At 57.1% G+C, this 9,714-nt stretch overlaps 1 protein-coding gene across 2 annotated transcripts; it reads right to left on the reverse strand.

The window, feature by feature from the left end:
- Positions 1-2,645: 2,645 nt before the first annotated feature.
- ACY1 (aminoacylase 1) lies at positions 2,646-9,220 on the reverse strand. 2 transcript variants are annotated; one of them, XM_009238940.4, is made up of 15 exons: positions 8,302-9,220; positions 7,698-7,809; positions 6,586-6,650; positions 6,392-6,496; positions 5,910-6,004; positions 5,525-5,601; positions 5,352-5,441; positions 5,191-5,247; positions 4,790-4,863; positions 4,655-4,704; positions 4,398-4,542; positions 4,227-4,295; positions 3,248-3,327; positions 3,021-3,081; positions 2,646-2,936 (listed from the first exon to the last, which is right to left on the reverse strand). In XM_009238940.4, the coding sequence occupies exons 2-15, from the start codon at positions 7,801-7,803 to the stop codon at positions 2,772-2,774; spliced, it is 1,239 nt and encodes a 412-aa protein (XP_009237215.2). In that variant the 5' UTR covers positions 7,804-7,809; positions 8,302-9,220; the 3' UTR covers positions 2,646-2,771. The 2 variants fall into 2 exon arrangements, with proteins under 2 accessions (XP_009237215.2, NP_001124673.1); NM_001131201.2 differs by having other exon boundaries at positions 2,674-2,936; positions 8,271-8,309.
- Between the last annotated feature and the right edge of the window lie 494 nt (positions 9,221-9,714).

Raw genomic sequence — 9,714 nt, forward strand, 5'->3', positions numbered from 1 at the left:
TGGTCTTGAACTCCTGAGCTCAGGCAATCCGCCCGCCTCAGCCTCCCAAAGTGTTAGGATTACAGGCATGAGCCACCGTACCTGGCCAGTGGAGCCTGTTTCTGCATCGCTAGTGGGACCTGGCATCCATCACAAGACTGCTGTAAGGGTTCATTGAAAAGTAAGCCAGTCTAGGCCGGGCGCTGTGGTTCACGCCTGTAATCCCAGTGTGTCTGGAATTGGTGGGTTCTTGGTTTCACTGACTTCAAGAATGAAGCTGCGGACCCTCGCGGTGAGTGTTACAGCTCTTAAGGTGGCCCGTCTGGAGTTTGTTCCTTCTGATTTTCTGATGTGTTTGGAGTTTTTTCCTTCTGGTGGGTTCGTGATCTTGCTGGCTTCAGGAGTGAAGCTGCAGACCTTGGCGGTGAGTGTTACAGCTCATAAAAGCAGCGTGGACCCAAAGAGTGAGCAGCAGCAAGATTTATTGCAAAGAGCAAAAGAACAAAGCTTCCACAGTGGGGAAGGGGACCCAAACGGGTTGCCACTGCTGGCTCAGGCAGCCTGCTTTTATTCGCTTATCTGGCCCCACCCACATCCTGCTGATTGGTAGAGCCGAGTGGTCTGTTTTGACAGGGCGCTGATTGGTGCGTTTACAATCCCTGAGCTAGACATAAAGGTTCTCCAAGGCCCCACCAGAGTAGCTAGATACAGAGTGTCCATTGGTGTAGTCACAAACCCTGAGCTAGACACAGGGTGCTGATTGGTGTGTTTACAAACCTTGAGCTAAATACCGATTGGTGTATTTACAATCCCTGAGCTAGACATAAAGGTACTCCACGTTCCCACCAGACTCAGGAGCCCAGCTGGATTCACCTAGTGGATCCCGCACCGGGGCTGCAGGTGGAGCTGCCTGCCAGTCCTGCGCCGTGAGCCCGCACTTCTCAGCCCTTGGGTGGTCGATGGGACTGGGCACCGTGGAGCAGGGGGCGGCAACTCATGGAGGAGGCTCCGGCCGCACAGGAGTCCATGGAGGGGGTGGGAGGCTCAGGCATGGCGGGCTGCAGGTCGGGAACCCTGCCCCGGGGGAAGGCAGCTAAGACCCGGTGAGAAATCGAGAGCAGCGTCGGTGGGCTGGCACTGCTGGGGGACCCAGTACACCCTCCGCAGCTGCTGGCTCGGGTGTTAAGCCCCTCATTGCCCGGGGCAGGCAGGGCCGGCCGGCTGCTCCGAGTGCGGGGCCCGCCAAGCCCACGCCCACCCGGAACTCCAGCTGGCCCGCAAGCGCCGCGCGCAGCCCCGGTTCCCGCTCGCGCCTCTCCCTCCACACCTCCCTGCAAGCTGAGGGAGCCGGCTCTGGCCTTGGCCAGCCCAGAAAGGGGCTCCCACATTGCAGGGCTCCTCAAGTGCCGCTAAAGTGGGAGCCGAGGCAGAGGAGGCGCCGAGAGCGAGCCAGGGCTGTGAGGACTGCCAGCACGCTGTCACCTCTCACCAGCACTTTGGGAGGCCAAGGCAGGCGGATCCCCTGGGGTCAAGAGATCGAAATCATCCTGTTCAACATGGTGAAACCGTCTCTACTAAAAATACAAAAGTTAGCTGGCCGTGGTGGCACGCGCATGTAGTCCCAGCTACTTGGGAGGCTGAGACAGGAGAATCCCTTGAACCCCGGAGGCGGAGGTGAAACCCCGTCTCTACTAAAAATACAAAAAGTTAGCCGGGTGTGGTGGTGGGGGCCTGTAGTCCCAACTACTCAGGAAACTGAGGCAGGAGAATGGCATGAACCCAGGAAGCAGAGCTTGCAGTGAGCCGAGATCACGCCCACTGCACTCCAGCCTGGACGACAGAAAAAGACTCCATCTCAAAAAAAAAAAAAAAAAAAAAAAGCCAGTCTAAGTCCTGGCTCCTTGTCAACTATGAGCAGAAGTGATTGTTATTTCTATTAGTACTAAGCCTGCAGCCCAGAGCCAGGCTCTGGACTTCTGGCTACAACTAGAAACTTAAAAAATCCAACTACCCCACCCCAGCCCTGTCTCCCCTGCCCCATGCTCGGGGAAGTCAGAACAGGATAGAGCAGATCTGGCTAGATCAGGCTCTGCTATTGGGGCCATAGTTTACTCTTGGTACTGCCTGGGGGTCCTAGCAAGGCTGAGGTGGAAGCCCAGTTCCTGGGCCTCTGCATACACAGATCCAGGGTGCTGAGGCCCCTAAGATGAACTGACCTAGTCTACCAGGGACCCTGCCCCTCTGTGGCCCCTGCTGCCAACACAAGGGTGTACAGGTTTTGACAGGAGCCAGCAGTCACCGTTGGCCCTCTGCCTGCCCCTCATCTGGCAGGGGCCCAGCTGGTGCTATTCTGGTCCTGTCTTAGGATCCCAGATGTACACCCAGGAAGATGGGAGTAGTTCCTGAGGTCCTTAGTATCCCCCTTTGATGGGAATGGAATCCCTGACAGGTCAGAATAAGTATGGTGGCCACTCAAATAGGAACTGTGGCCCTTTCTTGCTAGGCACAGACATGGCTGGATGGTACTGAATGGGAGTGCTGTGTCAAGGGGCACAGAGCAGTGTGGGGTAGTGGGGAAGTGCTCACAGCCAGGCTCAGTTTCCTTATCTGTGAAATGGAGATGGTAACATGTCCCCAGGAAAAGGAAAATTCTTGCTCCACGGGTGTCCTTGCTGTTAGTACTTCAGAGACAGCCCTGTCCATAGACTTTATTATTTGGAAGGGGGAAGAGGAGGTCCTTGGCACTGGTTGGGATGGAAGCCCCAGGGGCAAAGGTTGAGGAGTTCCGGGGCTCAGCTCTCACTGGGCAGGGCAGGCACACTGGCAAGGGCAGGCAGCAGGCGTGTATATATGTCCACCCCACGGAGGAACACAGCCTCATGCAGCCGTTCATCGTGGTCGTGCAGCAGCACAGGTGTGCGGTTCATGGGTGAGAAGCCTAGAGCTGGGATCCCCACCTGCAGGGGCAAGGAAGAGCCGTTAGGGAAAAGCCAGCAGTCAGGCCCAGTCCACTGCCCAGGCACTATATGCAAGTGGCTCACCGCGCGGATATAGCGGTTGTCAGTGGCAGCAGGCATGATCTCAGGCTCCAGAGTAAGCTTCCTGTAGGAGAAAGAGCCTGATGAATGGGGAGGGAGAAAGGGAAGAATTGAAGAGACAAAGGAAGGTGGGAGAGAGGTGGGAGGAGGGAGGAGGGATAAGGGAGGGGGCAGCAGGAAGGAGAGGAGTGGGGGGCTGGGCTGTGAGGAGAGCTGGCCAGCGAGCTCACATGTCCTTGCAGACCCGGCTAAAAGCTGCCCACCAGGGGTTTGAGTCATCAGTAGGTGTCACTTGGGGGTGCATCCACTTCTGAGGGACGGGAAGAATGGCAGGATCAGGACATGGGCCTGGGCATCTTGCCCTATTTCCCATAGAACGGGCTGTGCCTAGCACAGAACACCTCCCCACCCCCACTCCTTCACCTACCCAGACATCTGGGTGGCCAGTCCAGCCACAGGTCCTCTTTCAGCCCCTCAAATGTCCTAGGTCTGGGACCTTCCCACCCTCCATCTACTTACCTCCTGTCCATCCTTCAGATCCTAGCCCAAGTGCCCCTTCCTTAAGATGGCTCCCCCAGACCTCTCAGACTAGTTGGATACTCCAGTTACAGGTTTTCAGAGTGCAAGGGGCCACCCTTTCTTGTACCACATGTGTTATATGAAAGTACGGCTGGGTGCAGTGGCTCATGCCTGTAATCCCAGCACTTTGCAAGGCCAAGGCGGGTGGATCACTTGAGGCCAGGAGTTTGAGACAAGCCTGGCCAACATGGTGAAACCCTGTCTCTACTAAAAATGCAAAAATTAGCTGGGCATGGTGGCAGGTGCCTGTAATCCCAACTATTCTGGAGGCTGAGGCACAAGAATTGCTTGAACCCGGGAGGCGGAGGTGAGCCGAGATTGTGCCACTGCACTGCAGCCTGGGTGACGGAGTGAGATTCTCTCAGAAAAAAGTAATATCACATAAATGTTTGATTTATATCTCCCCGTTTCACCATACAAGGGCATGAACTGTGCCTAATTTTACACCCCACAGCATTCCCCAGCACCCACAGTGGCCTCTACAACGAATGCTTGTTGGAATAAAATGTGTCTCTCACAGATAAAGAAATGCCCAGACATATGCAGACATACCAAGCACACACTCCACTGTTGCACACTTGGGTCTCTCCCAGCTCCCACACTCTCCCATCACATGTCCCAAGTCCATACCTGAGCAAACTCTAAGGTGACCCCCTCGCCAGCTGCCTGGCACCAGCTCTGCAGCTGCTCCTCAAAAGCCTAAGAGAAGGGAGACGAGCTGATCCTTCAGGCTTTCCAGAGGCCTCTAGGACAAGATTGAGGACCCAGGATCCCTCCTCCAAACCCAGGTGGAGGTGGCACCTTGAAGTCCACATCCGGTGCCACACGGAAGTCAAAGCTGGCGCTCATGGTGGCAGGTATCACGTTATAGGCCACGCCACCCTCTAGCTTAGTCAGGTTCACGGAGGTCACGGACCCCTCTTTCAGGTGGGGGTTTGACTGCAGCCTGTAGTGCGGGGGCAGGGTAGCGGCAGCAACAGATAAAAGAGGTGGCTCAGACTCTATCCTCTGTGGTACCGCCTCCCAGAGCCACCCCACCGCTTCCCAGGCTGCCTCACCTCTGCCATTCCTTCTCCCGGAATGCCAGGATGGAGCTCACAACCTTGTGCTACGAGAACATGAGGTTAAATGGGACAGTGGCCTCAGGATAGAGCCTCTTGAACTCCCAGACTCCCTCCCGGGGTGCCACGTACCAGCTTCTCTGCTGCTGTGTCCTCCATGAAGCGTGAGGCATGGCCTGGCCTCCCAGTGCTGGTGACCCGCACCCCTGGGGAGGTGTAGGGGGAAGGGAGTGTCTTCAGCATGAGGGGCTGGAGACACAATCAGCCCTGGGGTGGGCCCAGGTCTCCCCCTCATTCCAGGCTCCTCTGGCAGGGTCCTGTCCCCACTTAGGGCCCGTAGCATAGAGCTGGTTTCTGCCCAGTCAGGGCTTGCCCTCAGAGAAGCTCAGATAGGAAAGAGCTGGGAGGCAGAGGCCCTGGGTTCAAGGCCTTCTCAGGCCTCAACTTTGCTGTGCAACCCTTCATAGGACTGTGCCCTTTCTGGCCTAGCCTCCCACCTGTAGAGTGAGCCCTCCCTCCAAGCTCATACTTACACCAGGGACTCCGCTCACTATAAAAGACAGTGAAGGCATCAGTGGGATTGGCTATGCCTGAGGAGGGAAAGGGGGTTCAGAGGGTGGAGCAGCTCAGTCCCCACTAGCAGCCTCCTACTCCCTCCCTGCCTGGCTGCTCATTGGCTTGCCAACCTGCTCACCCTCATCCAGGGCAAAGCCTGCCCTCAGGGCATGGAACTCAGGCCGCTGCACGAACAGCTCCATGCCTTGGTGACCACCAACCTCCTCATCTGTGAAAGCAGCAGGGACATGAGATAAGGAGGCTGCCCCGCCCCACCCTCCCCTTTCCCAAAGGTATCTGAGCCACTCCTACCAGGTACAAAGGTCATGTGGATGGTTCTGGGGAACCGGTGGCCCTCCACCTTCAGCCTCCTCACAGCTTCCAGGTACCTGAGGGGGCATAAGCCAGGTGCTGGGGGAGCCACCAGATGCTCAGGCTGGCCCCGCAGGCAGGGCCAACAGGCTGGAGTCCTGTGCCCTGGACTGTACCCTGCCACACCCTGATAGGGACTCCAGAAAGTCCCTGCTCCTCTCTGGTCTGAATCTCCCTATCCATGCAATGGTCATGGCAGTAATTCCTGTCCAAGAAGTCAAGGTGTTCCTTGGCCTTGAGTTTCTCCAATCACCCCCTCAGGTCCTGGGTCAATCCATTGGACCAGTGGGGACATTGTAGAGGAGTAGGAATGGAGGACACTCACTGGATGCTGATGCACTTCATGTCCTGGGCACCCCTGGCATAGATGTAGCCCTCAGAATCCTTGAAGGCCTCAAAGGGGTCGTGACTCCAATGTTCCTGGGGGCAGGGATGGAAAGAGGGGCCCAAACCCCAAATTTAGCCATTAATCCACTCTGGTCAACAGTGGCCCTGCCCTGGGAGCCCACCATAGGGTTGGAGTGACAGGTGGAGTGGTGGGAGAGGAAAGACGGGGGCTGAAGAAGGCAGCTGATTGCCATCCTCCATCACTGTCTCCTGCTTCCCACCCCCCAGTCCCCCACCCCACTCTGGCCCAGAACTTGCTGCTGGATGAAGGCTGCTTGAGTGGTGTAACGTCATAAGGATGTTGAGAGTTACTGCCAGGACTGGGACCAGGACCATGCGCTCCCTGAGGTTGAATCCTGGGGTCTGCATCACATCTGTCCCCAAGGCCTGCACTGCCCACCTCCCCAGCCCCTTACACACCTTGAAGACAGGCACCACATCCGTGTGGGAGTTGAGCAAGATGGAGGAGAGTGTAGGGTTGGTGCCTGGCCAGGTCAACACGGTCACCACATAGCCAGGTGCCACCTGGAGATGGTCATGAGGGTAGGTGGTCTGAGCAGGGTGAGGAGGTGCCCAGGCCCACCTCCCTTCCCCGCTTAGGGCCCCCGGCTCACCTCCACTTTCTGACAGCCCAGGCCCAGCTGGCGGGCTCTCTCCTCAAAGAAAGCCACAGCAGCTCCTGGAGGCACAGAGTGTCTTGGGGCTGCTTCTGCCTACCCACGGCTTCCCACCAGCCCAGGCAGCCCGGAGAGGGGAGCATACCCAGAAATGGGCTGCTGCCTCCCTGACACACTCCATATCCCTCAGAGACTCCTGCATTTCCATCCCCAAGAAAGAAGATATTTTTGGCTAGTCAGTGACCCTTTCTGGAAGGCCAGGCGGATGTCCAGGGTTGGAGGAAGGTGTTATCTTCCTTAAATATGGGAAACTATGGCACAGAGACATGAAGAGATTCACCCACCATCTCTCAGCTGATTAATCACAGAAGAGGAATTTGGACCCATGTACACAATTCCCAGCCACCAAGTTTTTTTTTTTTTTTTTTTCTTTTCCTTTCTTTTTTTTTTTTTCTGAGACAGGGTCTCACTCTGTCACCAAGGCTGGAGTGAAGTGGTGTGATCTAGGCTCACTGCAGCCTCGACCTCCCAGGCTCAAGCGATCCTCCCACTCAACCTCTGGAGTAGCTGGGACTACAGGTGCACCACAATTCCTGACCAATTTTTGTATTTTTCTGTAGAGACAGAGTCTTGCCATGTTGCCCAAGCTAGTCTTGAACTCCTGGGCCCAAGCAATCTGCCAGCCTCAACCTCCTGAAGTGCTGGGATAACAGGCAGGAGCCACCTCCAAGGCCCTAGCCACCAAGCTTGATTCCCTAAGGGCTGTGGCCTTTGTCCAGCCCCAGTGGACTTCTGGAGGGCCTCTCCTTTCCCTGTGGCTGCCTCAGGCTTCCCCCACCACTCCTGCCCTGGAGAGTGAGGTGAAGTTTTTCTTTAACCAGCTGCCAGGAGTAACCTTGGTCAGCAGCAGAGCCTCTGGGGAAAGGGTTCCTCCTTAACCTGGAGGGGCTGCCTCAGTCTGTTTACTTGGGGAATGGCTGGAGGGGTTGGGGAGCCATTTGGTACAGCAGAGTGGGGCTCAGCTGGGTGACAGGGGTTGGAGGCTGGTTTAGAGCACAGTCCCCGTCCCTTAGGCCCCGTCACAGGCTCTGGAACCACCGTCTTCTCACCGTAGTCAGGCTTGGGCTGGACGGTGCGGATGCGCAGGTACTGGCGGAAGAGCGTCACCGATGGGTGCTCCTCCTCGGGACCCTTGCTGGTCATGGCGCTGCACATGGTGAGCTGGGGGCAAAGTGAATGGCTAACTACCCCTCCAAGCCCCTGGAACTGGTGCGCTCCTGCACACTGCCTGTCCCCACGGCGGCTCCCGGACTTCCCACAGGGGTAGGATACCGTGTTTCGGAGCCTCCATTAAGGAGCACCCATTCTGTTTCAGGCGCTGGGCTGTCTGCTTCCAGCACATTTCCTTATTTAATCCCCAAAAGAGCCCCATGAAGTTTGTGCTCAGAATGCCCACTTTACAGAGGAGAAAGCTGAGAGGCTCAGAGAGGTTCAAGGACAGCTCAGAGAGTAGCCGAGCAAGGTTTGAACCCAGACTTGTACTCCCCCCGCCCTCCTAAAAAAAAAAGGCAAAAACAAAAACAAAAAACAAAAAACAAACAAGAAAAACCTCAACGCCTCCCAGTTGCCCGGCTTTCAAGCCACGGAGCCCCATTCCCTCTATCCCTCCCCAGGGCCCCCACCTCACTCTCCTGTCGCTGGGCTCACGCTCACCTCTCAGCGCCCTTTCCTGACTGTGGCCTGGACTTAGGGTCCAGCGAGGTCGCCTGGGAGGTCGCAGGCTCAGGACCGCCCCGGTCCGCCCACCACGTGGCCGGAGCCGGATGTCGGGGCGGAGACCGAAGACCGCCAGTGAGGGCCGTCCCAGCGCCCGCGGCCGCGTCGGCGCGGATGTCCCCGCCCGCCTCTGGTTCGGGCCTCAGCGGGATTACTGGAGGCTTAGATCCGGATCCCGCCTCCGGGCAGCGGCCGCCGCGGCCAGCGCCGCCCCGCGAGTTGCGAGCTCCGGGCGGGCACCGCTCTGACAGGCTCGCCCCGCCCCACACGACACGCCTGCCACTCCTGCCCCCGGGTATGCGCCGGGAGCTCAGGACGGTCCCGTCCCCTAAAGGCGCCTCCTCCTTCAGCCCCTGGATAGGGCGGGAGGAAAGGGGGCCGCCCCGAGGCTCTCAAGATGCAGAGCTGCAAAGCCCAGGGCCTGCGCCCCCGCCCTCCTCGGCAAGTCTCCAACGGCTCCCCTCTGCAGGCCTCAGCTCCTCGGGGAGGTCCTCCCTGACGCCTCAGCTCCGCTTGTACTGAAGTTATTGGCCAATGTCTGTCTGCCCACACTGTGAGCTCCAGGAGGCTGTGAGCTCCACTTCCTGCAAGGTTCTGCCCAGGGCCGTGCCGAGCCCGGACAGTGCCTGGAATGGGAATAAATGCATGGACAAGAGCACGTGTGACGGTTTAAGCGTGCCACTGCGTGTGCAGTCTATCAGTGGGTATGATTGTGTATGTGACAGTGTGAGATGGTGGGTGGGTGTGATGATGTCACTGTGAACGGATGTAATTGTGACCCTGGATGACAGTGTGAGGAAACTGGCTCTTCTGCAGCCACTGGAGGGGAGGCTAAACAGGCACAGGTGTACCACTGGCCCCCTGCAGGCCACAGCTGCAGTTGCCCACTTGTGTCCCAGCTGCCCTTTGTACTCCCAGCCGGGTCTGCCCTCTGCTCCAGGGGCTGAGTCAGCTTGGGGAAGGGTGAGGGACAAAGACTTCAATCTCTAGGCCAAGGAGGCAGGCTGGGGGGAGGGGTTCTGTCCCGCCTTTCCTGAGGTTTAAGTCTTGGCTGCTCACACATAACATGGGGGCAAATGGACTTTAACTCATAACAATGCTGGCTAATTCTTTATTTAGTTATTTTTTTGATACAGAGTCTCACTCTGGCATGCGGGCAAATAGATTTTAACTCATAACAATGCTGGCTAATTATTTACCTATTTATTCATGCGGGCAAATAGACTTTAACTCATAACAATGCTGGCTAATTATTTAGCTATTTATTTTTTTGAGATGGAGTCTCACTCTGCTGCCCAGGCTGGAGTGCAGTGGCTCCTTCTTGGCTGGCTGTAAACTCCGCCTCCTGGG

This window comes from Pongo abelii, chromosome 2, assembly GCF_028885655.2.
Source record: "Pongo abelii isolate AG06213 chromosome 2, NHGRI_mPonAbe1-v2.0_pri, whole genome shotgun sequence".
In the NCBI taxonomy this organism is placed as follows: Eukaryota; Metazoa; Chordata; class Mammalia; order Primates; family Hominidae; genus Pongo; species Pongo abelii.

Excerpts from the sequence above, each read along its gene's own strand:
- ACY1 (XM_009238940.4), bottom strand. The coding sequence starts at position 7,803 with ATGTGCAGCGCCATGACCAGCAAGGGTCCCGAGGAGGAGCACCCATCG. Across the intron at positions 4,864-5,190 it reads TAGTGAGCGGAGTCCCTGGT|GGGTGCGGGTCACCAGCACT; the intron begins GTAAGTATGAGC and ends ACACCTCCCCAG. Across the intron at positions 3,328-4,226 it reads TCACCTTAGAGTTTGCTCAG|AAGTGGATGCACCCCCAAGT; the intron begins GTATGGACTTGG and ends CCCGTCCCTCAG.